The sequence below is a fragment of the Opisthorchis viverrini genome (assembly GCF_000715545.1).
Source record: "Opisthorchis viverrini unplaced genomic scaffold opera_v5_58, whole genome shotgun sequence".
NCBI lineage: Eukaryota > Metazoa > Platyhelminthes > Trematoda > Opisthorchiida > Opisthorchiidae > Opisthorchis > Opisthorchis viverrini.
This window is the reverse complement of record NW_008751716.1, coordinates 1915258-1928360: the sequence shown is the minus strand read 5'-3', so window position 1 is coordinate 1928360 and position 13103 is coordinate 1915258. Positions and strand designations below refer to the sequence as shown.

General features: G+C 41.6%; 1 protein-coding gene across 1 annotated transcript; it reads left to right on the top strand.

Annotated features, from left to right (window-relative positions):
• Positions 1 to 2492: 2492 nt before the first annotated feature.
• T265_13366 (hypothetical protein) lies at positions 2493 to 12683 on the top strand (the record flags this gene model as incomplete). The annotated part of the gene is made up of 2 exons (XM_009168558.1): positions 2493 to 3673; positions 12518 to 12683. Coding segments are annotated over 2 exons (1347 nt in total), but the record flags the coding sequence as incomplete, so codon positions are not given.
• Positions 12684 to 13103: the final 420 nt, after the last annotated feature.

Below are 13103 nucleotides of genomic sequence, written 5' to 3'. Positions count from 1 at the left end.
TGACATATGGTGTAGGCAGCATGCAGGTTGATGCGATGTACTGGCGAATGTAGAAAAATAAGCTTCATGTGAGCTATCAAAGTGTGTTCTGCAATTTCCCGAGTAGCTTTCCATCTGAGAACATACAGTGAAATCTCGGATATCATGGCAACGGAAACATGAGACGGTCTGCTGCAGTGCGTTGGGTACAAGAATATCATAAAACAAAGATTAGGCTGGGATTCGGCTTAGTTTCGAATGAAAAACAAATTTAATCTAAGTATTCCTTGGGAGTAGTCATGTTGCGATGGAAAATCTCAGCTGTGAAACGCACAAGAAAACACTGGCTTATCATAAAGCGTACGCAAGTTCTACCACGGAGACATCAATATTAATAAAATCCCAAAGGAACGGTATGTGCATTATTGTCACCATCATCATCATCGATGGCATTGCATCGTGTTTAACACCGACTCTTCGCTGCCGCACAACCAGGAGTTAATTGGTAGCCTTATTGTGAGGAAAATTTGTCAGGAAAAGAACATAAGGCCACCCAATCGCAATCGTTCCGAGGTGCTTACACCTCAAAGCACTCAATCTAGATGAGAACGGACAACATGAACGCCACTGACATCGGTTGGCTGGCAAACAAGCGCAGTGAGCATCATACGGTCCTTATCCTGGAAGGCGAGTAGCACCTGAACGTCTAATAATATCCTTCATACTCCTCCGCCATGTCAAGGATTGGCCACCTCTCTGCTACCATAACATCCTGGTAGTTTTACCAATCTAGCGGACTTGAGCCTATGTGTCCTGATGGTGCTGTCATAACCAGCGCTATTTGGTAACTGAGCTGTTTGGCTTTTGGTCCCGTTGCATGCAGTTTTCAAGGCAAATGCTGAGCTAGACGCACTTAGCATCCGGTGAAAAGCCGTGTGAAACAATTTAACAAAATTTCTCACGTCTTTCCGACTTTTACCCGATGAATTAGTCTGAAGCTCTGCTTATTATGTACCGCAGGGCGAAGAATAACGTTTCGTCTCGTTTTGAGGCCTTTAGCCATAAATTTTCTAGTTCACGTGGCGTTTAAGCTTTGTGATTCTTGTCCATATTTTTCCTAAGAAATTAATGATTCATTACAGTTTCTAGTACCTTATTAGGATTTGAAGCACATCGTGGCTTTCCTTGTGAGGATATCTAACAAATCGTTCTTAAGTTCCATATCATTTATCTGCTGCTTCATCAGATGTCCTCTCACAGTCCTGATATAAATGCTCAAAACCTATCTTGTTAATTCACCCATTTTTGTCAAACCAAGTAAGAACATGTGATGTGAAAGACTTTATTTTTTCTGCCGAGTCAACCTCTCAATTACACGAGCAGCGCTGTTTTTATCGCATGTTGAGGTACACAACAACTGCGATTTGTAATACACTTGGTTTTTTTGTCCACAAATGGTATACGCGAAACTGAAATGCACATTAGCCCTTTTAATTAAGAAAACTAAGTTATGTTACCATTAAGGGATATAAAATTTATCCGGTATTTGAATAATCACAGAGGTCTCATGTAGATGAGAACACATATTCCGGAAGTGGAATATTCCTCTATTTGGGAGCAAGCTACTCCACCATCCAAGCAAAACGCCAACTTTCGGTCGTATTTGATAGTTTGTGTGCCTGTAAAATTAAGTTTAGTATTTACTTTCTTAGACAAATAAGTTAACTAGAATAAACCGCGGTCAGATTTGCGGAACGTTTTGAGATCCCTGAATTGATGACCATCGCCACGTAGCCCAAATGGACGCCGAATTTTACAAGGTAGTTTTGTTTGTAATGTAGTGTCACTAGACCATTTTCAACAAAGTGTGCTTACGCAAGGACAAAACACTCCACGAGAGGCACTGTCCACCCAGCTCACAGTTACAAACCCTGGACGTTTGAGGAAGAGCAGAATGCGGCACGAAGGGTAAACACAAATTTCTACCTCAATATACACTGTGTTTTCACCAATTGAACTGATGCAATTCCCTAATCTACTGTGATTGCCACTCATTTAACCTAATGTGTTCACGCGGCCAGTTTTGTAGACAAAAACCACCATCTATTTATGTGACGGCTGCCAGGCAGGTAAGCATGGGGAAAAGGACGCATTGGCAAAACAAACTAACATACAATGCTGGTTGGCTGCAATACGCCAATATGCTGACGTGTTCAACCCGTGGACATGTGCCTGTAGACACATGTGTCGCAGTTTGTGTTGATGAGTTGTACCAACCACGGCCTCGCGTATCAACCACCCACCAAAGCAGGTGGGCAGAACCTTTTAGGATATTCCACTACGCACATTATCAGTGCGGATTGGAAGATCACAAACTATGTTTGTTTATAATTGGATATACTGAAAGCAATGAAATCAGCCAGTGACGTCCACTCTGTTAACATAAACATTCAGTACATACTACCTGTGGTTGAAACCACGGAACGGGAACTATGGGTTTAAGTGTCTCCAACATGTTTCCCACACAAATTTCGCAAGGCTTCACACAAAGTGATGAAATGAAGGTGTTGTCAGATGAAGCCTCCAATAAGGTGCCATTCATATGCGTTGCGCGTAAGCGGAATCCTTCACGTTCCCAATTCGGTTCAAGCAGTTCACCTAGCGTTCGTTCTCACCTCATAAGAAACGAGTGTGATGGCGTCCAATCAGACGGGCCAGCACTTAACACTTCTACGAACAAGGAGTTGAATCTAACAAAAGATGCCAGTGACGCACTGGTTTATCAGAAGAAATGTCAGAACTCCAAGAGCAAGTCGGTTACGAGGGTGAATGTGGAAGCGGCGCCGAAATGTGTGCTACAACTGCAAAGATCAAACCAACCGTCCATTGTGACCAAGTCAGAAATGGATCCTTTTGTTCCAGAGGCTTCCGAGATGTCTCAACACACATCAGCAACAAGAGACCTTCCTGTGTCAAACTTGCATTTACCACTACAACCTGAACAAAGACAAGGTTTTAGTAACGCACACAAAAGAAGTTCACTCCGATATATCGATTCAAGCTTAACAGGGAATCCCATCAAGATTAAAAATGTGCAGTTTGAGCCACACCATAACGAAGACTTTTCTAGTTCTTGGCCTCGGCAACAAATTTCTGACGTCAAAGAACTCTATGGTAAATTGGCACAGAAAGACGAGGAAATCAGGCAAAGAGACATACGGATTCATGAGCTCCAAGAAATTATCCTTGAACACAACCAGTTGTTGTCTCGGCTAACTGGAGTGAGGTGGAATGAGGAAAGGCCATTTCTCCGGAATGCAGTCATCAATTTAGAGCAACACTCAAGAACTTCTCCAGCCGGTCTTGTTACTTCTGACACCAATTCTTCAGGATATGGACAAGGCACATTTGTGGAAAAAACCTCGGTCTTTCCTCAGTCCTCCGTTCATCACAACTTTTTAGAAGAACTTCCGATGACAGCCTGGCCGGTTCATAGAGGAACCGCTGCCAGTGCCATGCAAACCTACACTGCGGCAGAAAAAAGAGGTAACTCGACACGAAATACAAAACCTTTCCATCCGTTCAAACTGCCAAAACGACGGAAGCGTTATGCGATATCTGGAGAATCGTCGCAATATCTTCTTACACCATCATCCCAACTGGCACAATTACCAAAGTTCACAAAGTCGGACAGGTGAGTTTACCATGTATGCATGCTATTATGCTTCAGTGGGCCTTTGATACTGCTTGCATAGATGAGCGTTGGTGTTAGTTAGAAAATTCGCCATCATAACCAAGTTAGAGATTATGCCCCAGCTTCTCCTTCAGATGCTGTTGGTATGTGCAAGGAACGCGATAAATAAAACAAAGAAGATATGCTCTACTAACGTGGAATGAATCTATCCTAACGGCGGTACAAATACTGAGAAGCAGTAAACACTAGGTAATCAATGCAACTGTCCGTACGCGGAGCATTTTGACAAACTATAAGAAACACTCAGTGTAGTAAACAAAAACTCAAATACCGACCGATATGACAAAACTATAGCAGTATTGACGACAATGTTTTGTGCATATTTGTAAGCGGGAAAATCTGAGAAACTGCCTAGGCAGAATCCTGGATAGTTTAAATGATGTTCCAATTAGCTTTACTAAAAATCCCGCAAAGCGTGTGCTGATAGTAAAAAATGTAGCGTTAGGCGCAGATTTTCTAGTCCCGCCCTTTCTGCACTGAATAGATTTGCCACTGGTTAGATGCAACCGGCATCCATTGGCCTTTCCAGCTTTGAGCGATTCGCAGTCGATTTGCAGTACGGGTTTCCCTTCTTGAAATGTTCGCAGGTAATTTCTGGTTCGCTATGTAATGCTTCCAGATCAAGCTGAATTAACACTAATTACCGATCACTCATGCATTTCATCCCGGATTTATGGTACTCAGTGAGTTTGTGAACTACCGCCCATGATATGCAAGTCAGAGACATAATCCCGAAGATCCTCTCCAATACTCTTATCAGTCTTTCGGAACTGGTGGACAAACAACGAGTTAGAGCGTTCATTAAGTATTTTAAGGAATCCAGTACACTCTGAGCTGCCAAAAAGACCACAGTAACAATACCAGTCAAACCTCTATACTGCCTGCTCATGTGCAGTTGAACCATGCTTAGAAACGACCGTTTGCTTCGAAGTTTTCCTGGCACAGATAAGGTAACGCAATCGCTGCAGAGGCTTACTGAACAGAAGTGTTACAGTGTTTTCTATCAATTCCCCAAGCAACGGCATGTAGGCAGGCGGATGTACCATTCAAAGACTATCAAATCTCCGTAAATAGGGCTTGAGGTTGCAACCTGAAAACACGTCTCATTAAGAATCATTTGTGTTGTACGCCTCATTGTTCGTTCAGAGTAAGTTGGTTTAATATGTGCACGACATGTTCTTTCTGCAATTTCACCCACTAAGAAAATTCTGGTTAACCAGTCGATCAAGCGCACTAGACTACTTACATAACGCCCCTGTTTCAAAACAATTGTATCGCATTCCGTTAAGACCTTTGTCCTCGAAATTTTAAAGTTACTGTATGTAGGGTAGATCTTGATCCGAAAAGACGGACGAATTAAAATATCAAAAAAATACCAAGGCACCACTACCCTTCAGATGGGCTACACAAATGTACTGATCTCACACGAATTCTACTTCCTTTGGCTGTTATGACTTCCGAAAAAAATAATGTTGTTCACTACGTTTGCTCCAAATTGGCTGTCAACTTTGAGGACACGGCCTTGTTTGGACCGATTGAGTTTTATCAAACTAGTTTTATTCCCATGCTGAAATCGACTGTAATATAAGATAATTTAAGTTGCAGAAAATCGACTATGAATCGCATAGCGTTTTTTGCTTAATTCACACGACTCTAGCAGCCTTACATGTATCGCTTCATCGAAAACACTGCAATTTTTCCACCGAAAAATAAACAGACCCTCGACTACGGTATTCATCTGAAGTTTAACAAGATTGTTTTAGGGTTCATTACAAACCATTTCACTAGCGGCTGCTTCTTAGTGCATTGTTTATTCCCCGTCCTTCACAAATCACCGTCTAAGTTCTTTGTGTGCTTACCTCAGTCAGCATGCACAGGTTACTATGGATTTCTGGCCCATGGCGCTCTGCCACACTTATCGCAGATGGAGTTGGTTAAGCGAAACAATGTAAGAAAAGTGCCAAAGTACTCAGCTATGTATCAGCTTAACAGTACAGTGCCATATTCCTATTGTCTGGCGGTGCCTGCACGCAGGTGATCGTCAAAGGCGCTGAATCTAACTTGGCTGGTGGTTTGTCTGTGTAACGTACCGGCCTGTACCTCCGGGTCACACGTCTGAAGCAACTGTATGTAGACGACTAGTAAAAGTGTAGATTAATGGGTACCCGACAAGTTCTGAAGTACTCCTTGTAATGTGTAAGCTAAAGCGTACCAGGCCTTGTTGCGGTGGTGTGTCCTCCACACACACACATTCGCTGTGTGGTGTTAAGTATTCTACTAACTTCAGTAGGTTAGGCTGACTGTAATGACGTGTGTCCCTGAGAGCGATCGTCTACAGTTCATTTTGTTTGCTACCAGCGTGTTGAATGCACGACCCATGCTGTTTCATCCATGGAGTTGGTCTCATTCATGTGGGTGGCGGATTTGTTCTGTCGTAGCGATTAACACGGGTTAGAAGGGTAAGGAACTGAAGGGACTAAGTACATGACCAGAAGCTCAATCTGCCAGGAATAATCCAGGTATATATCAAGGAAAACGCAGGATGTGCCGTCGAGCTAAGTGAATTTATGATATCTCTTTAAATACTACAAAAAATTGGATGATTCGTCTCTTCTGGAATTAACACAATGTCGCGCACCGAAAAGGAGGATACAGACAGACGCTTTGAGCCATGAAAATTGTTTAGACAACAAACCGAATAAGTATAATTTGGTGGCAGAATAATGGTTGTCACCAAGGTACGATAGAAAGAATGTATTAGATGAGATTTGTTTCGTTTGTCCGCTTTTCATCACAAATCATCTGCTCGGTCGTATTGGAAGGCTGTTAATCCTGTTGTCTTCGCAGTCTACTTCCGATTTAATTTACCGGCTTTGTTGTCATTCTAGGTGGAAAATAACCTGCTTTTGATTGTGCAGTCGTCTCAAAGAATTTTCGCCTTTACTTCAAAAGTTGTAAAAACCCGAGTAGAATGTACCTTCTGAACTCTTCCCCTAACTGCAATACAAAATTTTAAAAAAATCTCACTCGCATCTTGCGTACGGAACTGTACGAACCATTTTTTCAAACAGAAATGCCACCAAAATGGCTGGCTCCCTGAAGGTCCAAATTTTCTGACTACAATTCAGTCATCATTTGCTGCCTGGTAGCTCATAACTGCCGTGCCCAGAAGTTTGTCGATTTCTTCTTGAACAAATTGAATGTAAGATGGAAAACCTGATCACAGGATATGAGAATCCCCGATTTGATAAAAACGTTCATGAATAACATATAATATGCTTCAACGCCTTCCATTTCAACATGCCGGCTACAAACACGAGAAAGAAATAATATGATGTGGCCAAAATTTCAGAATGTGCCACTGATAGCTCACACGTTCTTTTTTCTATTTAATTAAACGTTGACGTCCATATCATATTTTATGGCTCCATGTTTGGTCTGTCCAACGCCATTCCAAATGATGCCGCGTCACGCACATGTCGCATTGTATGAGAGCATGTACCCTGGAAAAGGCTAAGTCAATCTGATTAAAGCAGCAAGCTCACAGTAACAGAAAACATACAAGACTAGCCAAAGCTCCTTTAATACACTGGTCACATATTCAGGGTAGCGCTAATGGACTCCCTGTTCAAACGTCAGAAGGGACACGAAAGCACTGCGTACGTATCTATATGCATTGCCCCTTGAGCGAGACAAAATCACGTTTTTTGGTGCCTAGTACTCATAGGCTTTGCATGTATGTCCCTCCCATTCATACCTAATCGTGATTTGCGCTGGTCATTTTATGAAAACGGTTGTGTTGCACTTATTGAAAATATGTTTTTTTCAGAAAAGTGAAAGTTGACTTTGCGTCTTCTGCCAAAAGCTACCTGCTCTGTTCTTTCAGTAAAACAACCGTGCATGTAGCTTAAAAGCTGAAGCGAAAAAGATTATTTTTCGTGAAAAAATACAGAAAACGCACAGACTGAATCTCCCAAAGCTTTACAAGGATATGAAATGACCACGAGTTCATATAATCACTTTGACTTCTGGTCTCAGTTGGGTTGACAATCGGCCGAAAAAGGACAATTTCCAGACAATAAATTATTTGCGTTCAACAAAAAACAGACTGGAAATAAATAATTATGTATTTTGTGACGAGTCTGCTCTAGATTTAACTAGCGTTCAGCTCTCAATCAGCTACTTTCCCTTTTGGACATACCTCATTAATTTACTTCCAGCAGTTTACATGGCGTTAAATGAAAAAAAGCCGTTTATTAGATATAGATTGCTGCAAGTGAATTTTGATGTATTCCGAGCGATTTTAGGTTTAAATCGTGGTCGCCACTCAAAATAAACAAACTCGTATGTGTAGTTGAGGACCTGTTTCACCTGGGCCACAGTAACGGTGAAGTATGCAATCCATTTTGCATTTCAAAGCTCCATCGCCGTATTGATCCACAGGTGCATGACATTTCCTTCAGATATTGCGTGCCGATATCCCCTTAAAAAAGCCACGATTCAGACAGCCTTGTGATTCGTTCGATGCTATCGCGGACAGTTCAAATTGACTGCATTGTGTTCGCCCTCTAGGAATTCCCGTAGTATTGACGGCTTTAATAGGTGTGTGATTTTGCGCGTGGTTAGCAATGAATTTGTCCCTTAATGAAAAAAGCTTCTTCAAGATTAACAAACAGTTCTTTGAACTTCGCGGATGCATGACCAGTGTTGCAATAGGAAGTGTTTTTGTGAGAATTGCGTTGAAGATAACGACATTCGCGTCTTAGGTGGATCCAAGTGGTATCTCAGGCTTTACCAGCACTGAGCATGTATTAGTGATGTATGTTCTGTGTTGGTGCACATCATAAGTAGACAACGAACGCAAGAGCTCATGACTTTATTTCAAAATAGTCTGTTTAACTGTTTTACTATCCTTCTATAATGACCGATACGGGGGTTGAAATCTCAGTTGAGGACCGGGCAATCAGTGAGCTGAATGGATGTGATAACAGACAACAACGGCTCGTAGAAGTTTTTCTATCAAGCTTTTGGCTAAGAGATTTTGAAGGTACCCATTGGACAAGTCTCCTCGGAACGCTAAGCCTAATAGACGGTTTTCCACAATAATGTGGTCAGCTTCATCCAAAATTTTTCTGTTCACATAGATGGCCACTGTGTATCTACCTTTCTACACTATTCTTTGTTTGGCTAATCCAGTTTTCCTGAGAGCAGCTATGTCAAGAAAGTGGCGCACTCAGTGCACAAAAACTACACGTGTTTTGCAATTCTCCCTCATATATCTGGGGAATAGGGCACTACGTTCATGGGCTACGGGTCCCAGTGAGCATGTTCTAATGCGTTTGTTTCGTTAAGTGGTACAAATTTCATATATCCAGTGCCAATGGGCTCCTTCTCATTACTTGTTTCGCTGGTCCCAGACAAAACGATCATGTTGATTCCATTTTTTTGTTGGTCTCACCAAGCCCACTAATTCAAAGTCTATTTCACTTGGCGGTGGATACTAATATGGGAGATTTAAACACTTTCAAATGTTTACTCGCAGAAACGCGTACATTAAGCATATGCGTAAAGGAGCGCTAACAGCACCTGCAGACAACTAAGGGGTCGAGTGGCACAAACCCGACGTCAGCAAACGCCGGTTGCATAACTATGGGAAGCGGTACATAGATTGGGTAACCGCTGTACCCTTAGGTTGCCTGTCAAAAACGGACGGTGTAGCGTGACATAATGTTTTATCAGAAGCGGAATCCACCATTATTATACATCTAGGGACATAGAGAATGTCATTCCGCCTAATTTTCTGATTACGTCTGGCTGCAGCTGGTCCGCCAGTAAATCTGAACGGTAAATCTTGTACATTAAATTACTTACACCGTATTTAGGTTTTTCGCGAACGAGTGGCCAGACAGGTTGAAAGTAGCTGAGTATTCAGACAAAATGAATTTGTTCAGGTAGTTTACCCAAATTGATAAACCTTCGTCGTAATGGTGCATCTTAATCACAAATGCCATTCTTTTTGCTCTGCGAGAGAATTACACGTTCCTCGCTTCAGAGTGGGCGAGATTACCTCAAAATGTAGGCGGGCTTAACAGTTTTTGAAGTGAATTGATTAGATAACTTGATACTTATTCATTCGTTACGTCGGACGCGGAGTCCATTGATTTCCAATGACAAAAGTGTCTGAAATCTTACAGAGGAGTGTCCTCCGTCAAGAGTCATGAGTATCGTGTTGGTTGACCTGTTCATTGTTGGGTCGATCACTTCTTAGTTTTCGAAATGGAACAAAAACCGCGGTGCTTAAAAATGCCTCTTAGTTTGTGCACAGTGAACACGGGACCCCAATCATATGAACGGGTGTATGAAACAATCAACTTCGATGTGAACATGAATCGGATTTATCGATGATCCATACGATTTTTGCTCACAAACACTAGACAGATTTCAGCTCCTTACAGTTCAAGGGAAAGTTTGAGTTACCTCAGCAGTGCTTCAAGGTTTGATTTTAGGCATTCAGAAACCGTAGCCTTAATGCTACATCCGTTATTGCAGTAATCACCTAAGCCACCGTATGACCAAGCGCCGGCTAACAATTAGTTATTTAGATGATTTGTAGGGCCGTCAAACGTTTACCGTCACTTAAATACCAGGAGTAAAGGCCGATTTCGAGAGTAGTTTACAAGTACGTTTGCAGTTGTTGCAAGCATGCTTAACAATAAGACAGACTGCTATTGAAATGTATGAAAATTTCTGTCCAGACCGAAGTCTTTTGTATATGAAACGTTCACTGTTGTCCCACGAATAAATGGGGTCCCTTGTTTGGAATTTGATCACAAACACTGCGTGTAATTTGAACCGGTGGGTCATATATCACCTTCTATTCTCCTCAGATATATGTACCGATAATGTGTTTAAATCTCTGGTGCTGATGTTTAGACCAGTTGACCTTTCGTAACTGAGTGCAGAAATGTCATCAACATGTTTTGGGTCAGCAAGGTTATCGCATGGGCCAAGTTGGATACCCTTACCTCCTCTCCAGATCATTCTCAATTGTTTAGGTAATCAGGGAAACAAGTAACGCGTGTGACGAAACACAACCATCTCCTATACTAGGCAAGATATTATCGGGGTTTTCTTTTCCTGGCCTTACCTAAGTGGCCGAAATGCAGCCGGTTTGGAAGGTACATCATGAACAGGAAACATATCCCCTAAGAAATTGCTGCAGGCCGGCAAGTCACAGCAGAGGGTAACGAAACAAAGCGTTTTGGATGATTTGTATGAGTCAAACAGAATGGTTCCATCAGATTTGTGTGGTAATTGATTGAATAATAGTTATACGAGTGCTTACGGTAAAATGGCAGCGCTTGCACTGTTTTCCGCTGGAGAATTCCGAGTGAGCTGTAAGAATGTGTACGGCGGATTCAAACTACATGCCTGGCGGCCTTTCTTAGTTTTACGCATGCGTTTCGCATCAAATTTAACCAAACTGAAGAGGAGTTCAAAAATTCTGCGCACAAAGTCACCTGTTGAGGCATCAAATATATTTCCATGGATTATTGAAATTCCTCTACAGGGAATCGGTCTCTCACCTCCACTGATAACTTTTGCCTATCAAGCTAGTTGGTGTTGAAAAGACTCCATCCAGATCAGAAATAGACTCTGTTTGAATTTCCTCGACTAGACTTGCGCAATTTTTCTCAAACATTTTCCTCTGGTAAAAATTACATTGGACGTACCCAAACGGAACGACAGAACAGACTCAAGCACTAAAGCCTCGATACAGGGTTAAAATTTCTTCCAATGTATGCTGTTTGTTGCACCAGAACAAAGTCAATAAATGTAGATGTATATCACGCCCAAGAGGCTAATTTCATCAAAAGAGAATGTATTTCATTTGAAGTGATTCAAGTGAGCAGATGGAATAATGACTGATAAGGTTACCCACAGAAACAGTGACCTATTTCACATTGGAGAGGGAAAAGAAAATCGAATAAAAAACCTGAATGACAGACCGGTGCCGTTTTACATCTAGAAATACCGGTCTTTGGCAGCGGTTGTAAGTATTGAAAAACAAATCTACTAAGTTTTATGTCCTAAGTTTCTTGCCAGGTGAAAAAATCGAAATTCGAATAGATAATGCACTGGTTGAACCTTTGTACCCTTCAACCTAAAAACTAGGCGCCGCCGATCTCACTCTTGTTAAGACCGAATGGTTGTTGTTGTTTTAAGTATGAACTCTGAACTAACTAATTGGTACTCACCACGTGCAACGCTGCAATCCCAAAAAGCAGGGAGTAGTCATCTGTATGAGTGAGTTCATATTTCCAACATTGACTGTATCATTTATTGTACCATTTATTGTAGCATTTATTGTACCGAGTAAGAAATTCTACTCAAATCTGATCTGAGACTAAATCCATTGATATGACCGCGACATCTCATTGTTGCAAATGTCCTCAGAGCTACCGCCGAGTACCTGATGATTTGGTATGTCCCACTGAAATCCGAAAATGAACCCAGCTTAGAAGATGTTGAGGAAATCCGAAAACCTAGCCAGTATACGAAGAGCTGACTCAATAAACCAGAAAAACAACACGACCCCATATAGCTCAGCTTATATTCAAAAGTACTGAGCATGCTTGAGGGAATTCAATTTTTAATATGATGCAGTACTCCTAAAGGTAAATGGCTACAAATCCGTAATACAAGGGTGGGAAAATTAGATAATGCGCATAATTGTTGAAGGTCAATCCAAAGGAATAAAGCCACCTTGTATTTCATTTTCAGGACGAAACAGCTAATCACTCAAGCAATATTGGAAAACGATTTTATGAAACACTTGGATTCTTGGCAAATTTCGGAGATGATCGATTCCATGTGCCCGCTCCGATGTGCTCGGTTATCGTGGATTATACAGGAGGGAGAAATCGGATCGGTTGTCTACGTGCTAGAAGGTATGCAATTTTAGGTTAAGTTGTAAGCAGGCGAAATTTTAACTCGAGTGTTTCTGATCTTTTTCGATCTGTATGTCTGGCGTGACACTTGATTTGCAGAAGTTTCGTCACCAAATCATAAGATATCGATATTGCACTTTCCCATGGATACTACACCCTTTCCTGCGTGCGCTTTAAAGAGAATTTGTCTCTTCACGTGATTAGCCTACTGAGGGACAGTATCTTCGTTAGGTCATCGGTCCACTTGTGATTTGTATCGATTTATGGTCTAGAGTTTGACTGGTTAGTGGCGCTGTCCTGCTTTTTCCTGTAAAAAGACTTGTGCGGTTGCTTCTGGACGTTTAATATGGTTCTATCAATTCTGTCTTTTAATTTATGTGTTAGGTGCCTATTCCGTTCCTGTTTTTCCATAGATTATT